Source organism: Bos javanicus, chromosome 12 (genome assembly GCF_032452875.1).
Source record: "Bos javanicus breed banteng chromosome 12, ARS-OSU_banteng_1.0, whole genome shotgun sequence".
Classification (NCBI taxonomy): domain Eukaryota; kingdom Metazoa; phylum Chordata; class Mammalia; order Artiodactyla; family Bovidae; genus Bos; species Bos javanicus.
The window spans coordinates 25262330-25283412 of NC_083879.1; the positions used below are offsets into that span (position 1 = coordinate 25262330).

At 40.3% G+C, this 21083-nt stretch overlaps 1 protein-coding gene across 1 annotated transcript in view; it reads left to right on the forward strand.

The window, feature by feature from the left end:
- CCDC169 (coiled-coil domain containing 169) overlaps positions 1 to 20865 on the forward strand; it is a 38913-nt gene extending 18048 nt beyond the window's left edge. The window contains 5 exon segments of the mRNA XM_061434419.1: positions 10816 to 10843; positions 10846 to 10914; positions 11125 to 11177; positions 14148 to 14224; positions 20565 to 20865. Of these exon segments, the coding sequence (XP_061290403.1) occupies positions 10816 to 10843; positions 10846 to 10914; positions 11125 to 11177; positions 14148 to 14224; positions 20565 to 20664 (327 nt within the window). The 3' untranslated portion in view covers positions 20665 to 20865.
- The last annotated feature ends 218 nt before the right edge of the window (positions 20866 to 21083 follow it).

The following is a 21083-nucleotide window of genomic DNA, read 5'->3' on the forward strand; positions in this document are numbered from 1 at the left end:
TTTTGCAAACCTGTTATGTACAATCCAGAAATACCATTGTGACTGTGTTTTATAAAGTCAGGAAAATAATGTGGTTTTTTTGTTTGTTCTTTTTTCTTGTTGGAAAAGTGGCCAAGTTTTTTTCCTCTGCCATGGAGTCATAGCTCCATCTTGTGGTATTTAGAAATTGCTGCAAGGGCTGTTTTAAATGTAGTGTTTCTTAACTGTCGGTAGAATTTTACTACTGCCTACAGAATATGGTGGGCTGCCGTCTATGAGGAGAAGGCAATAGCACCCCACTCCAGTACTCTTGCCTGGCAAATCCCATGGACGGAGGAGCCTGGTAGGCTGAAGTCCATGGGGTCCTTAAGAGTCAGACACGACTGAGTGACTTCACTTTCACTTTCCACTTTCATGCATTGGAGAAGGAAATGGCAACCCACTCCAGTGTTCTTGCCTGGAGAATCCCATGGACAGAGAAGCCTGGTAGGCTGCAGTCCATGGGGTTGACAGAGTCGGACACGACTGAAGCGACTTAGCGGCAGCAGCACCAACAGAATATAAAATATCAAGTACTGCCTACAGAATATAAAACATTCTGGCTTCCTTCTTCTAGATAATCCACCCCCAGTCCTAGCTCAAGAAATGAGGGCATCTAGCATTACGGAGAAGGCAATGGCAACCCACTTCAGTACTCTTGCCTGGAAAATCCCATGGACGGAGGAGCCTGGTAGGCTGTAGTCCATGGCGTCACGAAGAGTCAGACACTTACTAAGCAACTTCACTTTCACTTTCATGCATTGGAGAAGGCAATGGCAACCCACTCCAGTGTTCTTGCCTGGAGAATCCCAGGGACGGCGGAGCTGGGATCTGGTGGGCTGCCATCTGTGGGGTCGCACAGAGTCGGACACGACTGAAGCAACTTAGCAGCAGCAGCATTATGGAAGTTAGCAACAGAGTGCTGGTGTGACATGAGAGAAGACTCCGCTGCATATCTAGGAAGGATTTCATCAGTTTTCTCATTGCTACCTCAGACTCTGTGACATACTCATGTTCATGAAAAATACATTTATTTCCCTTGATGAATTGTTATTCTTGAAGAAAATGTCATTCTCTAAGAAACAGAGAATTATATTTCTCTTCAAAAGAACAAAAAAATGTTAGAAGAACCAAGAATGTGGGGCCACATACTAAGCAGAAAGGAAAGATAATGAAAGTTCAGGTTCTTAAGGAACTGACCCTCTCTCTTCTCTGGGAGGTACCCTGAGTATTCTGGTTTTCTTACACAGCGGAATTCAGGAGGAGTTTGTCTAAAGAGCAGGGATTAGGAATCTAGCCACGGAGCTGGTGCTGGAAGTAGCCAGTGAAAGTGAAAGTCGCTCAATCGTGTCCGACTCCTTGTGAATTCACCAGGTCAGAATACTAGAGTGGGTAGCCTTTCCCTTCTCCAGGGGATCTTCCCAACGCAGGGATCAAACCCAGGTCTCCCGCATTGCGGGTGGATTCGTTAGCAGCTGAGCAAGGGAAGCTGAACAAAGGAAGCCCAAGAACACTGGAGTAGATAGCCTACCCTTCTCCAGCGGATATTCCCCACCCAGGAATTGAACCGGGGGTCTCCTGCATTGCAGGTGGATTCTTTACCAACTCAGCTATGAGGGAAGTTGGAAGTAGCCAACTGCTAAGCAAAAAAACTTGGGATCCTAGAATCCTGCATCCAGTCAAGAAATCTCTCTTTTCCAAGGACAGAAGAGGTATTGTCTTATTCTTTATATAAAAAGCAATATTTGTGAGGATCAGACATGTACCATTTGTGTAATGCAAACATTTTGGTTTTATGTTAATTTTAGGTTGATAATCAGAGAAAAGGGTTTAAATTAGTTGTTTTTGTTTGTAAATTTACAGACACTTTATCCTTGTTGTAGATTGCTTAGTCTTTTGGAGTAACCTATACATGCATACTTAAGAAACTGATGTTTCTTAGTTTGAATACTGATTTTGAGTAACTTCAAATTGCAAGTTTGCTTATGAGCAACAAAAGGATGAACGCTTCTTTTTTCATGAAGGCTACTAGAGATATATAAAACCAGTACACATAGTGCCTGACAGAGTGAGCTGCATGTTAGTTCCCTTCCTTCCTTCCCTTGATAAAAGAGAAGTATAATTTCATTGAAGCAAGTCTGTTGTGAAATTAACCTTGATCCACTTGAAGGAATAAGGGCGAGGGCAAAGCCCAGAGATGTGCAATCTGACTTACTAAGCTCTGCTGTCATTCAAGTTGTGAATCTTCTGGTACCTTCTTAAAGCTCTGGTAGAATTCTGTGGTTTTTTGTACCTGTCCAGATAGCAGGGGGGAGAAGGCAATGGCACCCCACTCCAGTACTGTTGCCCAGAAAATCCCATGGATGGAGGAGCCTGGTAGGCTGCAGTCCATGGGGTCGCTAAGAGTCAGACATGACTGAGCGACTTCACTTTCACTTTCCACTTTCATGCATTGGAGAAGGAAATGGCAACCCACTCCAGTGTTCTTGCCTGGAGAATCCCATGGACGGAGAAGCCTGGTAGCCTGCAGTCCATGGGGTCGCACAGAGTTGGACACGACTGAAGCGACTTAGCAGCAGCAGCAGATAGCAGGGACCTCTGTGGGGATTTAATGCTTCAAATAAAAAGCGTAGAACCTTTACTCCCCTTGGGCCAGCTGGGTTGTACATTTTCTAGCCCCTTTTGTTTGCATCCACTGGAAACAGAACCTAGAGCCTCCCTAATGTTCCAGGAATTTTCAGATGTGTCCCACAAAGATCTGCAGCCTTTCCCTGGAAAGCTAGAATCTGTTTTAAGTGTACCAAACAACTAAATGTCAAGGCTAATTAGGCTGTTTCACCTCTGATGAGCACTAGCGAGTTCTCAGGTTCTGACCTGGCCCTCTGGGTTTCTTCATTAATCTCATTTAGGCAGGTTACGGGCTGAGGATGCACTATGCTCTTTATCAGAGCTTGATGACCTCCGCTATGCAGCCCCACGGATGGTTCCCCAGCAGTGTGCTGAGCAATCTTTCAGTGCTTTACTGTCATGACTAACATTTGGCAGTGCGTGCCTTCTTTCCTAGGTTAGCTTCCTTAGGCCAAGTCAAGCTTCGTACCCATGACACTGTGCCACACACAGGAAAGAAGATTGGCTCCTCTGCTTCCCAACGTCCCTTTACTGACCAGCACTGCCACATCGTTAGCTGCTAGCCAGTCTATCAAGTTGTGTTCTTTAACTTTCAAACTCTTTAAGAATCACATGGATAATGTATTGAAAGTTTACGTTTTGGGGTTTACTCTAAGAGATCCTCATTTCGTAGGTCTAGGGTAAGCCCTGAACACTAGTATTTTTAGCAGGCATTTCAATAGGTTCTATTGTAGAGAACAATTTGAAGGGAAAAAAAAAGATTTGGGGAATTTATATCCTTCAGAGAAAGATGTGCAAGACAGCCTGTCTTGTGACAAGAGTTACTATAAAGTTTTTATCACCAAGTTTCGCCATTTCCCTATGGCCCGCTCTACTGCAAAGTGGAAGTCCTAGTCTTGACACACTTGGAATCATGAAATCAGTGATCCCTTATCTCAGTCTGTTTGGGCTGCTATTAAAAAACAAACAAACAAAATGAGTGGTTTTTAAGCAGCAGAAATTTATCTGTCTCAGTTCTGGAGGCTGAGAAGTCCAGGATGATGATGCCAGCGGATTCAGTGTTTGCTGAGGGCTCGCTTTCCGGTTCATAGACGACGCCCTCTTGTTGTGTCCTCACATGGTGCAAGGGGCGAAGGAGATCCGGGGCGGGGGGTTCTATTTCATAAGAGCATTAAGCCTGTGCATGAGGGCTCACCCTCATAAGCTAACCATCTTCCAAAGGCCCCCATCTCCTGACACCATCACGTCAGGCATTACGATTTCAGTATATGAGTTTGGGAGAGGGACACTCAGACTGTAGCACCCCTGTTTCTCTCTGTTTCTAATTTTCCCCCAGTGTCCTCTCCTTTGTTTTCCACTACATCCAGACAACTCGGACCCTTCAAGGAAACCTCTCACCAACACATGTGTCTGTCAATCAGATGGTTAGAGCACAGGAGATTCTTTCCTAAAGCCAACAAGACGGGCTGATGGTGTGAGGCACAAGGAAGGGGGTGTAGAAACAGAAAAAAACATTCTTTAGGAAAATATTTGGTCCACCTCAAGTGTTCTCTGCAGGACTCTTGGTCAATCTATAGAAAATCAATTCATGGAAAGACAATTTGCCAAAATCCAAATCCTTATAATTTGTTCTTATATCTTAAGGCATTTTCAGGAAGGTTCAATTTGTTGAAAATGGTCTGTAGAATCAATATGAGGTATTCTGTCACAGACATCACCAGATTTGTGTTCTCCCCAAAGATCAGAATGGTTAATTTGGAGACAAATGTAACCTCAAATCAGAGAAAAGTTAAAACAAATTTTATATGTAAATCTATTGTTGTCCACCAGGGGGCGCTTGACACTTAAGCATGCATTGTTAAAATTGCCTTCCTTGAGAAGTATGGCATATCTACAAGTTGTGATTAACTGTTTTCTTAGGGTTTTCTCTTGTAAACATTCAATAGAGTGATTTTTAAAGCTTGTAGTTTTTATATGTTCTTTAGCATAGCAATTACCATTATTTAGAAAAATAGGTGGCTAATACTTTGGCCACCTGATGCGAAGAACTGACTCATTTGAAAAGACCCTGATTCTGGGAAAGATTGAAGGCAAGAGGAGAAGGGGACGACAGAGGATGAGATGGTTGGATGGCATCACCGACTCGATGGACATGAGTTTGGGTAAACTCCAGGAGTTGGTGATGGACAGGGAGGCCTGGCGTGCTGCAGTCCATGGGGTTGCAAAGAGTCAGACACGACTGAGCAACTGAACTGAATTGAGGTGGTTAATAGAGCCTCTTTTCTACTTGGGATAAAGGAAAGGGACATAAAAATCTAAGTATGTTTAATTTCAGGTGTGTAAATATACCCTGAAATTTCTTATTCTTACCCTGTTGTTTCAGTCTTCTGTTAGAAGGTGACTTTTTACAGATTAAGACATGAATATAGGTGAAGTATGATACTGCTTGCAATGCTAAGAACTGACTAGTTTCAAAAATAAAACAAAACAGCTTTTCCATAATAGGAGTTGAATTGTGTGTGTGTGTGTGTGTGTGTGAGATGGGGCAGGGGTGGGGAAGGGGCATAATTTCTAGTGGAGTCTTCAATTTAGCTGTAGCTTCAGTATATCTTTCCAAGCTGCAATTTTCTAGCATGTGACCACTGATTATATAATCAGATAAAACCAGCTCTTTGGGAAGACCAAGAACTTGTGAGTCTTCCAGTGATTTGGATGTGATGGGATAAGAGACTGTGTGCCTTTGATAAAATCATTTTTAAATACTAGTTTATTTTGAAGTCAGTAAAATAAAGAATCAAAATCTAGAATGAACCTTAACATTATAGTAGTATGACTTTATAATTTTTAAAGGATTTCCAATGTGTATAATAATTTTATAAATGGAATCACAAATGTCTTGCATTTAATGGTCCATGACTAATGTAGTTTTCACAAAATCCAGTATTTGTCCTCATTTTCTCAGCTCTCTTCCCTTTGCTCTACTCCCAGAAAACCAGCAGCCAGGATTACTCCTCACAGCATAGGAAATTGGGGGGTTCTTCAGTTGAGAAACTAAAATGCCCTTAAGAAGAGCAGTCAGTGTGTCCACCCGGAGAATGTATCTCACAGACTTCCCAGCACAGGAAGGTTCGTTGACTGAGGACCCTTGGTTTTGGGCTTCGAAGTCCATCACTGCTTTTCATCAAGACCACACCTCCCACTGTTCCTACCACATGGTCAGAAGCAAGGGGATACCAAGGCAGACGTATTCCTGGGAAACACAGTTACCCCGTTGTGGGTAACTTTGCCAGACTTTCCTTAGGCGGCTGCCAGCCTGGGCTGCTTCCGCTTTCTCCTGACCTCCCATTCTCCCGTTCACGGGGGGTCACACTTGCATTACAGTTGACTGCTTTCCCAGCCCTCTCCTGCTCCTTTCCTGTTTCCTTTCACACAGGCATTTCTAATAATGGATTATTTTCACATCTAATCCCATTTTGGTATCTGCTTCTTAGAAGACCACATCTACAGCTAGTGGTACTGGGGGTGCTATGAGAAAACAGCGGTAACATGAGATTTGGGCCTGGCTCACTTACTGAGTGACAGCCAGAAGGTGCTGTCCTGATCAATAGATTGGCACCAGTGGATCCTGGCTCAGTGTGGCCATTCAGTTGCTAAGGACTTCGCCGATGGCAACCTTGGAAAATGTTCTTGTGGAGGAAAATTCTGTGAAAAAAGCCATGATGCAGGCATTTGGAAAATACAGGCTTATTACTAAGTTGTATTTCCATCCTTCATAAAGATAATGAGTGTCTGAGAATAGTTAGTAAGCCCTTAATGCCTAACAATGAAAAGCAGAGAGCCTTGGTGTGGTGGTGTCTGCAAGAGGCTGTCTATACAATAGTGAAAGGGCAGCCACAATAGAACAGCAGGGCTGTCCAAGCAGGCCTGCTGGGAAGGGCAGGGCCCTGATGGGAAGAACCAGGGATCCTAAACCTGTGGCAGGACATCTGGATGACTGCCCGTAATGACTCTACCCCTCCACCCGGCCCCTCTGGGTGGGCAGGGGCGGCCCACGTCTAGCTCTGGGAAGGGCTGGAGCACTCACAGTCCTGGAAGCTGCTGCACAGGCCTCTCGCCAACAGGGCGACCATCTGCCCCCTCTGGAGCTGTCCCCACCTCTTCTCCTGGCTGCCAAGACAATCAGTGAGGGTGGTGTTCAACATCTATAATTTTTAAAATTAAAAAGTTAAGAACAGAGGAGTGAAGGCTGAGGACAGTTAGCCTAGTGAAAACCATGAGTCTTTCCTTATTTCCCAGAGCTAACCAATTTTTAGATCCAGAAATCACTGACCAAAGAAGCGGCTGGGTTACTAGAAGGAAGGACCCTGCAGTAGCAGTCCAAGTACATATCACGACAGTATCTCCAGTCTGCCCCTCAAGAGACCTCTGACCACGTGCCCAAGTAGCTGTACACTGCGGGAAAGGAAATAACCAGGATGGGGGTCTAAGCCTGAAGTCCAAATCACAGTGGGCCATGTGCCCACAGACTCGCCTAACCCCACAGTGATGATTTTCTCAGTCCCTGAATACCTAGTGAAGTCCATATACTTGGCAGTTGACATTAACCTTCCACCAGGCCCTCATCTCTGAAGTAAAAGCTATCATGGTGCAGAAAACCAAATAGAAACGTGGGAAATGGTGCCTTCCCCCACCCAGGCCAAAATTGCCAAACACAAATAATTTCTTATCCCAGGGAAGACAGCAGAGGGCTTAACATCACTCTGTTTAATTTGCCAGTCTGACCTCTGCAAACCCTGGGTGTATCTTAGAGAAAGACTGTAGGTTACTGCAGGCTTAACCAGTTAGTAGCCCCACCTGTTTTGCCAGGTGTGGTATCACTGCTCAAGCAGACTAGCAGGTCTTCAGTGTAGGTTGTGCAGCCACTGCTTGGAGAGTATACTCTTTCCATTCTGACTAGAAAAGAGAGTCAAGACCAATTTGTGGCTTCTAGTTTAAGTTCCAGGTATGTATAGTGCTTGGAAGTCATCGATCTTGTCACCACAACAACAGCAAAGATGGGTAACCTGAAAATCAGTGACTCTTCTTTACTCATTAAAAAACTGAATTTGCAGAGCAAATTCCCACCCTGAAATCTGTATAAACAGACAAATCCAGACAGGCATTGAGATCTGCTTAGCCTAGTATACAAACTGATAGGAACATTTAAATGGTAATTGTGATGCATTACTGGAGGAAGTATAGGCGCATCCATTATGAAAGTTGGAGACTTAACACGCCCTGTCAGTAATTGATAAATCAAGAAGGCAGAAAAATCAATAAAAATACTCAATAGCTTATCCGAATAGCACCATCAGTCAACTCAATCTGTTGACATTTATAGAATGTCCCATCCCACTACAGCAGAATACAGATTCTCCTCAAGCTTGGGTGTAACACTCACCAGTGTAAAGCACATTCTAGGCACCCTATTAGACTCTGAGCTTCATGAGTTAGGGTCTGGGCTTGTCAGTCTCACTGTGGAATCCCCAGCACAATGCCTGACACACAGGAGGTGCTTGATGAATATTTTTTGCATAAAGGAATGAATTGTAAAATTGGGAGACAAGGAATCAGATCGTCATGGGAATAGCACCAAGATACAGTCTTAACACAGAGAAAGCAGATGGAAAATATTTAAGCTTCAAAGGTTAAAACTGCAAACCCACACTGACAAATAACAGAAATCATCCTTTTATTGTAGAAACTACCACTTGATTAATATTCCTAAACCCCTGCTTTCATCATATCACTTCTTTAATAACTTTCAATAGCTGTGGTGTTTCGACTCCTGAACTTAGCATCCTAAGCCTTCTCTAACCAGGACCTTCCCCAGTTATCTTGCTGCTGCTGCTGCTAAGTCGCTTCAGTCGTGTCCAACTCTGTGCAACCCCATAGATGGCAGCCCACCAGGCTCCCCCGTCCCTGGGATTCTCCAAGCAAGAACACTGGAGTGGGGTGCCATTGTCTTCTCCTCCCCAGTTATCTTACCTTGCCTCTTATTAATTGCTCAGATATTTTCCTTCAGCTCTTGAATTCACCTATTTCCTATCTACATTTCTTGTTTGAGCTTCTAGAGTTTTGGAGTGTATCTCATTCATATCTCATTAATATGAAAATAACTTGTGTTCCATTTGTTTATTTGTAAATTAATTTCTTTCAGTATTTCAAGTGCATTTTTCCATTGACTCAGTATTAAAAATGATTAGATTCTATTTACATCTCTAAAAATGTATTAACAAATGATGTAAGTGAGGCGTATTACTACAGAAAGCAAAGCTGGGAATCCTTGGAGCAAGGGTCTATGTAGCAAAATTTTGGACTACATCCATCACTCCCTGATTGTCCCTTCAATAACTCTCATTTTGGAGCATTGGTTTACTTCGTAAGGGTTTAATTTTCTGTAGAGAACTCAGTCCATTTATCCTCTTCTACTGATAGGGCTTTCATTGATTTTCTTCTGGAGCAAGTTTGTGTTTGGAGGCATGTATGTATATGTGCAAGCTCAGTCGTGCCTGACTCTGCGACCCCATGGACTGCAGCCCGCCACGCTCCTCTGTCCATGGGATTTTCCGGGCAGGACTACTGGAGTCGGTTGCCATTTCCTCCTCCAGGGGTTCTTCCCAATCCAGGGATTGAACCCGGGTCTCCTGCATCTCCTGCAATCCAGGCGGATGCTTTACCGCTGAGCCACCAGGGAAGCCTGTATTTGGAGGTGGGGGGTTGGAAACCACTTAGGACACCAGTGCATAATTTTTGAAGACAAGTAATGGCTGCCTGAGAAGTATCACTGACCATGTTTTAACAGAGATGTTAAGCAAACATGCACAGTGGAGAATTGTCACTTCCAAAGGATTTGTTTTATCATTGCTGCTATTTTTAGACACTAGAACTTGTCCTGTTACAGCTGACCTAATTATTCCCATTAATACAATTTTTTTACACTTCTGATAATTACCAGCAAGTATCTAAGAGAAAATCAGTAAGTTTTTAGAGAATGAGCTGAATTTCAGGAGGTGCGTATGAGCTCTAAAATAACTTGCAGTTTTGCTTTGTGGCGATTTAAATCAGCTGCTTCCATTTCTATTTGAATGTTTCTTATAATAGATTCAGTGACCCAGATCATGACCAGCAAGAGCTGTGTAGAATTCGACTTGGAGATTTTTAAATTTTAAGTGTCAGAATATGAGAAATAATGGGAGTTATTGGGAAAGATCAGTTATTAATTTCGGAATTAACATTCTAAACCCAATCTGTGTAATGCATTATTGTTCTGGTGCTTGGCTAACCCTTTTCTCCTCTATGCTGTTCACCTATTTGTGGTGATAGGTTGATGTCATGGTTTCTAGAACTATTCTACTCTGCCATATTTTCACAGTTCCCTTGATTATCAACTTTACTGCCTGTTCTTCTTTTTATTTATTTATTTATGGCTGTACTGGGTCTTCATTGCTGTGTGGGCTTTTCCCTATCTGCACCAAGTGGGAGCTTCTGTTGTTGAGCACGGGCTCCTGAGGGCCCTGGCTTCAGTAGCTGCGGCACGTGGGCTCAACAGTTTCAGATCCCAGGCTCTCGAGCACAGGCTGAGTAGTTGAGGCACGAAGGGTTAGCTGCTCCGTGGCATGTGGGATCTTCCCAGAGCAGGGATCAAACCCATGTCTCCTGCATTTGCAGGCAGATTCTCTACCACTGAGCCACCAGGAAAAGCCTTACTGCCTGTTCTAACACTGTACTTTAGTTACCCTGATAGCAATTGTATGAATACACACATATAGTAATCATTTAGTGTGTATTGTCGTTGGAGTCAGATTACCTGGAACCCAGCTCTACCATTTACTAGCTCTGTGCCTTTGGGCAAGTTATTTAAGCTCTATCAGATGCAATTTTCTCAACAGTAAAATGAATATATTAGCCATCTTCATGGCTGTAATAAGGATTAAATAATCTGTAGAAAGGATTTAGCACAGTACATGGCATATTGTAACAATAAATATTATTGCTGAAAAGGTACATATTATAGACTTTTGAAGTCACAGAATGATATGGAATAGAAGGAATTTGCCAATGAAGAAATTGGTGGTCCTAATATTATTTAAAATGTGAGTGCATGTAAAAACACTGTTATACTTTCAGAAATCCTTAAATGCGTTGCTTAAACAATTAGAGAGAAAAGGAATCTTGAAAATCAAGTGAAAGACTATGCACTGAGACTGGAACAAGAGTCAAAGGTTTGTTTTTATTTCTATGCTAAGAAATTCCTTTGGAACTGGCATGATTTTTGGTGTGTTATTAAAAACATACTATATAATTTTCCAGTATACTTACAAAACCATTTTGTATACTATTTGGAAAAAGCATAGAGACATAACTTAGCAGTGGTCTTGCTAGTATTGTAAATCTTCTTCGATACCAGTTTCTTTACTTTTATATCTTTCACATAAGCTTGCCACAGGACCAGCAATGAGCGCCGTACATACTCTGCTGAAATGTCTCAGGTAACTTTTGTTTCTTTGCCTTCAGTTTTTTTTTTTTCTTTTTTAATTCAAATTTATTATGGCTTTAAGGAAATATCTGATTAGGCATCCAAGCTTTTGCTAAACCATAACATTTTAAAAATTATTCCTTTTGAAGTATTGTTCAAAGCTGTATACACTTTAAGAGGTACTGTAAATTATGTTTTTCACTTTTCTAGGTTTTTTGATTGGTTTGGTTTAGTAGAGAAGCAGCTGTTGGAATTAAAGGAGAAACAGTACCAAGTTTCTATATATGGAAGGTGAAAAAGAAAATATGTAACTTTTATAAAAAGGTAAAAATAAGATATATGTTTCCCAAATTAAGATTATATTTTCTGTACTTGTTTCTTTAGTTGTTCCTTTAGTTTGATTTGTAATTACTAGAATTCAAACAAGTAGTTATCACTTCTCTGTCATGAAAGTCAAGGCATTTTATCTCATAGCTATGCATGATGAAGTCTAAGATAGACCCCACACTGCTATTGCTAGAAAGTGTGCACTTAGAAGCAGCAGGACAGGAAGTGATCAATGAATTATGAAAGACACTGCACATACTTTCCACAGTTTTTCATTCCCTTTTCCATTTTATTTATGATGTTGTTGGTATATAGTTTTGGTTTAGATGTTGTCAGACCTATCTTTTATTTATGGCTTCTTGTATCATATTTTAAAAGACTGTCTTTGTCTCAGTGTTTCATAACATTCATCACATCTCTTTAGTACTTATATGGCTTAATATTTGATATTTAGATATTTAATCCTTATTAACTATTTTGATATATGTTTTCAGGTTAGGATGCAAATTCAGTTTTCAATGTGCATGATTTGAATGGAAGTGTCCAAAGAGGGGTAGGATGTATGAATCTAAGAGAAAAAAATAAAAGATCAGGATTGAAGCAATGGATTTAGAACTTATTAGCATATAGATAGTAAATGACCCCATGTGAATGAATCACATGCATCAGGGAGAATACACAGGGTGAAGAGATAGTCTGAGATACAGCTCTGAAGAGTTTCAGGAGTGATAGCCAGGGAAGAAGAGCCGAAAAGAGGGTCAGTGTCCTCAAGACATAGGTACCTGAGACACTGAGGTAGAGGACCTTGAGGGCTGGTTTTGACATAAAAGTAATCAGCTGATCACTGATTTGGTGTTTCCAGAGGCTCAATGAAGGGACTGGAAGGAAGGGAGTTAGCTTTGGGAATTGGAATAGAGAATGGGGTGCACAGAACAACTTGAGAATGAAAGTCAGGGTGAGGGGTAAAGGCAAGCTTGGACTTCTAGTGCCAACGAAGGTAAGTAGGAAATTGAGACAAAATTATGGTCTCTTGCCCATGAAATGGACAGTCAGTCCACCTTTTATAGTCCTGGGTGCTTGACTGGAAGCCCTGCTTCCTCCTGCTGCACCGGCATCCAGGGGCCTTTCCTCAGACCACACTCTCTGTGTCCTCAGAATATGCTGCTTCTCCTACATTCCAGTTCTGCCTCCTTCAAGGTGTAGCAAAACGCCCTCTCCTTTATGAGGCCATGATGATGAGAGGCCACAGACTTTGGAGTCACTGTGAATTGGACTCAAATCCCAGATTTGTACCTACTGTGGTGTGACCTTTGGAGGCCTCGATTTCTTTCCTCCTCTGTAAAAGGGAAGTAGTTGGAGTATCCTGCCAGGGATTTGTGAGGCTCTGGAGATATGATGTATGTAAAGTGCTGAGTGAAATGCCTGGCACATAATTGGTTCTAAATTCCAATAAACTGAATATTATTTTCCTGTTTTTCTTTCCAACCTCCCTAGCCCCTCCCTCTGTGACAGGGGCATCAGCATTTCTACTTGCCTTAGCCATCCTCCTTTAGCTTTGTTTATCTGAAAAAAAAATCATTTGGGTGGAATAGCTCCTACTCTGATTATACAGGATCACTGAACATACAATCAAAGCCTATTTTAACAGCTTCCCAGGAAGATGTTAATCCTGTTTCCCTGTATAAATGTTAATAAGGATTTTCACTCCAGAGTGAATTGTTAATCTTTATAGTCAAAGATCGTTCTGACTATGTGGATACTATGGTGACTGGAAAGGTCAATGAATGATTTGCCATTCTTTCCATGCTGAATACATAAATAATTGATTCTTTAGTAGATAACTAGAGCTGTTTGCTGAGTCTGCTGTTTATATTTCTGCTGGCTTCACAGTTTTGGCTGAAACTGAGTTTCCACATCTTAGGATTCTTCCAATTTACACGGTATATGGACAGTATGGACATTGCTTTTTAATAATATCCAGGCAATCTAGCCAATATTTTATAATAACTATACAGTATAAAGCAAAATGAAGTGAAAGTGTTAGTCATTCAGTTGTGTCTGACTCTTTGCAACCCCATGGACTGCAGGTTGCCAGGCTCCTCTGTCCATGGAATTCTCCAGGCAAGAATAGTGGAGTGGGTTGCCATTCCCTTCTCCAGGGAATCTTCCTGACCCAGGGATCAAACCCAGATCTCTTGCATTGCAGGCAGGCTCTTTACCATCTAAGCCACCAGAGAAGCCCCCAAAATGCAGTATAACCTGTAAAAATTGTCAATCACTGTATTGTACACCAGTACAATACAATATTGTATAATTTTGATGTACAATATAATATTGTACATCAATTATACTTCAATTAAAAAAGAAAGAAAGGAGAAAAAAAGATACACAGGCATACCTAGAAGATATTGCAGATTTGATTCCTGACCATCACAATAAAGTAAAACAAATATTACAATAAAGTGAGTCACATGAATTTTTTGGTTTCTAGTCCATATTAAATTTTTTTACACTGTAATGTAGTACAACAGCATTATATCTAACATACAGTATCCATACCTGGTTAGGAAAGAGTTAATTGAGAATTGACTATTCCTCTTATCTCTGAAAGCAATCAAGAAATAAGAGAATAAATGCTCAACTATTTGTATTTCAGACCTCTGGCTCCTACCAAGTTTCTCAAAGGAGACAGATGGATCAGCTGCCTAAAATGAAAGAGAATCTAGTGAAAACGTAAGTCTAGATCTTTCCATTCTAATTAATTACATTCAAATGTGAATGGTATTCATGAAACAGGTGTCCATTATATTTTGGAAGCTTAACTTTTATAGCAACAATGTAAAATAGCAGATGTTAAGAGAACTTAGAGAAGTTTGTATTCTCCATTTACTATTTATATATATATCTGGTAGGTTCCAGGAATATTGTTCATCCTCAAACATGATGTTATTTTCTAAGCTAAAATGATACTGTTCCCAAGTAGAGCTTAGAACTACACCATTAACAACAAATCCAATTAAATGATCTGTCTTAACCTTTTAGTTTTACTACTGTGGGTGAGAATCCCTTAGATGAAATGGAGTAGCCATCATAGTCAACAAAATAGTCCGAAATGCAGTACTTGGATACAATCTCAAAAATGACAGAATGATCTCTGTTCATTTCCAAGGCAAACCATTCAGTATCATGGTAATCCAAGTCTATGCCCTGACCAGTAATGCTGAAGAAGCTGAAGTTGAACAGTTCTATGAAGACCTACAAGACCTTTTAGTACTAACACCCCCAAAAGATATCCTTTTCATTATAGGGAACTGGAAGGCAAAAGTAGGAAGTCAAGAAACACCTGGAGTAACAGGCAAATTTGGCCTTGGAGTACAGAATGAAGCAGGGCAAAGGCTCATAGAGTTTTACCAAGAAAACACACTGGTCATAGCAAACAACCTCTTCCAACAACACAAGAGAAGACTCTACACATGGACATCACCAGATGGTCACACTGAAATCAGATTGATTATATTCTTTGCAGTCAAAGATGGAGAAGCTCTATACAGTCAGCAAAAACAAGACTGGGAGCTGACTGTGGCTCAGACCATGAACTCCTTATTGCCAAATTCAGACTTAAATTGAAGAAAGTAGGGAAAACCACTAGACCATTCAGGTATGACCTAAATCAAATCCCTTACGATTATACAGGGAAAGTAAGAAATAGGTTTAAGGGACTACATCTGATAGAGTGACTGATGCACTATGGATGGAGGTTCGTGACATTGTACAGGAGACAGGGATCAAGACCATCCCCAAGAAAAAGAAATGCGAAAAAGAAAAATGGCTGTCTGAGGAGGCCTTAAAAATAGCTGTGAAAAGAAGAGAAGTGAAAAACAAAGGAGAAAAGGAAAGATATACCCATTTGATTGCAGAGTTCCAAAGAATAGCAAGGAGAGATAAGAAAGCCTTCCTCAATGATCAGAGCAAAGAAATAGAGGAAAACAATAGAATGGGAAAGACTAGAGATCTCTTCAAGAAAATTAGAGATACCAGGGGAACATTTCATGCAAAGATGGGCTCGATAAAGGACAGAAATGGTATGGACCTAACAGAAGCAGAAGATATTAAGAAGAGGTGGCAAGAATACACAGAAGTACTGTACCAAAAAGATCTTCATGACCCAGATGATCGTGATGGTGTGATCACTCACCAGACATTCTGGAATGTGAAGTCAAGTGGGCCTTAGAAAGCATCACTATGAACAAAGCTGGTGGAGGTGATGGAATTCCAGTTGAGCTATTCCAAATCCTAAAAGATGATGCCATAAAAGTGCTGCACTCAATATGCCAGCAAATTAGGAAAACTCAGCAGTGGCCACAGGACTGGAAAATGTCAGTTTTCATTCCAGCCCCAAAGAAAGGCATTTTTTGGGTGAGTGCACAATTGCACTCATCTCACACGCTAGCAAAGTAATGCTCAAAATTCCCCAAAACAGGCTTCAATAGAACATGAACCGTGAACTTCCAGATGTTCAAGTTGGTTTTAGAAAAGGCAGAGGAATCAGAGATCAAATTGCCAACATCTGCTGGATCATCGAAAAAGCAAACGAGTTCCAGAAAAACATCTGTTTCTGCTTTATTGACTATGTCAAAGCCTTTGACTGTGTGGATCACCACAAACTATGGAAAATTCTGAACAAGATGGGAATACCAGACCACCTGACATGCCCCTTGAGGAATCTGTATGCAGGTCAGGAAGCAACAGTTAGAAGTGGACATGGAACAACAGACCGGTTCCAAATAGGAAAAGGAGTACTTCAAAGTTATATATTGTCACCCTCCTTATTTAACTTATATACAGAGTACATCATGAGAAACACTGGGCTGGATAAAACACAAGCTGGAATCAAGATTGCCAGGATAAATGTCAATAACCTCAGATATGCAGATGATACCCCCTTATGGCAGAAAGTGAAGAAGAACTAAAGAGCTTCTTGATGAAACTGAGTGAAAAAGTTGACTTAAAACTCAGCATTCAGAAAACTAAGATCATGGCATCCGGTACCATCACTTCATGGCAAATAGATGGGGAAACAGTGGAAACAGTGGCAGACTTTATTTTTTGAGCTCCAAAATCACTGCAGATGGTGACTGCAGCTATGAAATTAAAAGACGCTTACTCCTTGGAAGGAAAGTTATCACCAACCTACACAGCGTATTAAAAAGCAGAGACATTACTTTGTCAACAAAGGTCTGTCTAGTCAAGGCTATGGTTTTTCCAGTGGTCATGTATGGGTGTGAGAGTTGGACTATAAAGACAGCTGAGCGCAGAAGAATTGATGCTTTTGAACTGTGGTGTTGAAGAAGACCTTTGAGAGTCCCTTGGACTACAAGGAGATCCAACCAGTCCATCCTAAAGGAAATCAGTCCTGAATATTCATTGGAAGGACTGATGCTGAAGTTGAAACTCCAATACTTTGGCCATGTGATGCAAAGAACTGATTCATTAGAAAAGACCCTGATGCTGGGAAAGATTGAAGGTGGGAGGAGAAGGGGATGACAGAGGATGAGATGAATGGCATCACGGACTCAATGGACATGAGTTTGGGTAAACTCCAGGAGTTGGTGATCTACACAGAGGCGTGCTACAGTCCATGGGGTCACAGAGAATTGGACATGACTGAGCAACTGAACTGAACTGAACCTTTTAATGAGCAAGTATGGACACTGAAATAAATGTAGGTGTCAATGCAATTTAAACTATGTTTTTGTATGTGAATAAAAATAATTTAGGATGAATAAAGAACAGAGGAATATTTTAGAAGTTTAGGAGGTTATGTCTACACACACTTTTCTCTGGTCCCGTACTAAGTATAGAAGAATTACTCAGGCAATCCTTGTCTTCTATAACCTTATCTCACGCAGATAATATATTCATATAAAACTTAACAGTATTAAAATTGTAAGTAAAGATATAAACTATCTATAGATCAGAATTTTTTTCAAACACAGGCACTCAAAGTGCATGTAGTATAATAGGTTTCTTTGGTGGAAATTCATAGAATAGCAATGTTCTGTTCAGTATTTGGCTAGATGGATAAGAATGTATTTATTCTTCCTTGAGTAATCATAAATACTTGAAGTGTACAAGATAATGAATAATCAATGGAAATACAATGGAGTTAAAGCATTTAAGTCAATTGTAGAAAAGGACTTCCTTCTGAAAAATGCTGTACTTCTGTGTTGAGAGGACCCCAAGACGACTCCCGTGTTCAGTGGTTCACTAGAACGACTCACAGGACTCAGCATCTATTTGTGCACACAGCTAAGATTTATTACAGTAAAAGGATACAAAGCAAAACCATCAAAGGAAAGAGGTGTGTGAGATGAAGTTTGGAGGGAACCAGGCACAAGCTTCTAAAAGTTCCCCCAGTGGAGTTTCGCAGAAACTTAGTTCTTCCAGCAATGAGCTGTGAAGGTTGATTCCAGGGGCTCACATTAGATATTTAGTGCCCATATATTTGCTGGCCATTTGTATATCTTTTTTGGAGAAATAGCTATTCAAGTCCTTTGCCCATTTTAAAAAGCTTGTTTGTGTTATTTTTGTTGCATTATAAGAGTTCTTTATATTTTTTGGTTATTGGACCTAATCAAATAAATGATTTGCACATATTTTCTCCCATTTATTGGTTTTTTTCCTTTCTTGATGATGTTCTTTGAAGAAGACAGTTTTGATTTTGATGAAGTCCAATTGTTACTGGCTTCCTAGGATTTATTTTCTCAGTTGCTTGTGCTTCAGGTATCATGTCTAATAAACCATTGCCTAATCCGAGAACATACGAATTTATACATATTTTCATCTAAGTTTTATAGTGTTAGCTCTTTTTTTCAATCCATTTTGAGTGAATATTTGTATAGGATGTGAAATACATCTAATTTTAGTCTTTTGCATGTGTTGGCCACCTCATGCGAAGAGTTGACTCATTGGAAAAGACTCTGATCCTGGGAGGGATTGGGGGCAGGAGAAGAAGGGGACGACAGAGGATGAGGTGGCTGGATGGCATCACTGACTCGATGGACGTGAGTTTGAGTGAACTCTGGGCGTTGGTGATGGACAGGCAGGCCTGGCGTGCTGCGATTCATGGGGTTGCAAAGAGTCAGACATGACTGAGTGACTGAACTTAACTGAACTGAACTGATTCAATTATTCTAGCATCATTTGCTGAAAAAACTATTCTTACTGAGTCGGATTGCCTTGGCATCCTTTTAAAAATTAGCCACACATGTGTTCCCCATCCCGAACCCTCCTCCCTCCTCCCTCCCCATACCATCCCTCTGGGCCGTCCTGTGGCGGATTCATTTTGATATTTGGCAAAACTAATACAAATATGTAAAGTTTAAAAATAAAATTAAAAAATAAAAAATAAAAAATAAATAAAAATTAGCCATAAACATACAAATTTATTTCTAGGCCTCAGATCTATTCCACTGGTCTGTAAGTCTGTCCCTATGCCAGTACCATTCTGTCTTGATGACTATAACTTTTCATAAAGTTTTGAAATCAGTGAGTGAGTCCTTTAATCTTCTTTTCAAGATTGTTTTGGTTGTTCAGAGTCCCTTTATTTTCTATATACATTTTAGGATTAGTTTGTCAGTTTCATCGTAGGAATTTCACCACAGAGCTGAGGAAAGAGTGGAGTAGGGCGAGTTAAATAGCTACAGAGTTCAGTGTTCTTACTGGATTTTGCCATAGGTGTGTGTGTGTATGTATTAAATTCTCCAGGATTGCTGCAAGCCTTTGGTTAATTTCTAGAGTTCTAAAAGTTTGCTTCTGACCTTTTTTTTAAAATTTTTTTTTTTGTAAATTGTCTCATTGTTTTTAAGGAGGAAATTATTTTTTGGGGGTCCCTATTCTGTCATTTTCACTCCAGTGTTCTTGCCTGGAGAATCCCAGGGACGGGGAGCCTGGTGGGCTGCCGTCTCTGGGGTCGCACAGAGTCGGACACGACTGAAGCGACTTAGCAGTAGCAGCAGCATTCTGTCATTTTAGCTGACATCACTCCCTGAGTAAAATATTTTTAAGCACCTGCAGGGAATTAAAGGTGGCTTTTACTTTATCAAGTGAGCACATGGGGAAGTTGTCCTTATAAAGACATATAAGTCAATGAGGGAAAGACAGTTTTGTGGAAATCCAAGAACAGGAATTCCAATATAACTGGATCCACAGATACTAGAATTTGAATTCAGAGAAGCCTTAAAGACCTCAGTAGATATTCATGGATCATTACTTTAGTGGTTTGCCATATTGGATAGTAATTAAAGGCATAGACTTTGAACTTTGACTTCATGGATTCAAATTCCAGATCTACTTACTTACTATATAACCTGTTTCTGTTTTCTGTCAGAAATAACAGAGCTAATGATAGTATCTGCATTATAGAGATTTTGTGGAGTTGATAATGAGTAAATAAATAAAATTTAGAACAGTCCCTGACTCAGATTATGAGCTCTAAGAATGTTGCTATTATTATTTGTAGTATAATAGACCACTAGTTTATTCTCTGCTTCATTTTTCTTCTCATTACCAACTGCCAATTTCACTTTCTACACTTTTACATTACAGACTCTGGTATATATCATAGTTTCAATTTTATTGTAATTTTAAGTCACGCATCTTTGGCTTACTCATGGATTCTTATTTCCATCTTGTCCATACTCTGCCTCATGGACTGTATTTTCTTATCTTTAACTCACATTTCCAGAGACAAGCATCAGATTGGTCCATCTCATCCCTCTTTGGACAAAACTTTCCACATTAGGCTACCTCATGGGCTACTTCTAGGCCTTTGGATTATTTGCCCTTGAGGGAGTTGTCTCTGTAACTTGACAAGATGATATGATATGCTGTAACATATGGCTGTTTAGGATTATACAGTAAACAGAAAATCTGCATAGAGAGATTTCTCTGTGAAGGACTGTGGACTGGGGGAACTAGGAGAACTAGGTAATTCTCCCCATGTGACATACTAGTGTTTTTGTTGCACACAATGGTAACTGAAAAATCATGATTAATGCTTATCTTATTTCAGGGTAAGATGTAATTCAGTGAATCAGAAGACAATGAATGCCATGAGAAGACCAGTAAAAAAGATTTCAAGATCAAGCCGTCTTTCAAAACTCAATCTGTGATTCCTGAACTGGATAGTTTATATTTCTTACCTTTTTTCATTTTAATATTTAACTTGTGAAGTTAATGGTTCACATACTTTTCAGGGAATGAAATAGATAAGAAAGAGCTATCAATCTTATCTTTAGCTTTTCTTCTAGAAGTTTGTTTTTTTTTGTCTGTATGAAAGTAATTTTCTCAAGACCATAAACCATCTAATAGCATTCTTATGATTTTTTAAATATCCTAGTAAGCCTTAAGGTTGGCATCATTACACTTGCTTTTAATGATATACTCATGATCTGTTCTGATAGTAACATTGCTATTTTATTTGGGTTCTAGTTAGCTATTAGCTAAAAATGTGAGTTTATCAGAATGTTTTTGCTATTTTAGGCTATATCACGTTCAGCTTTTTAAAACTCAAGGTTTAAACAAAGCTGGA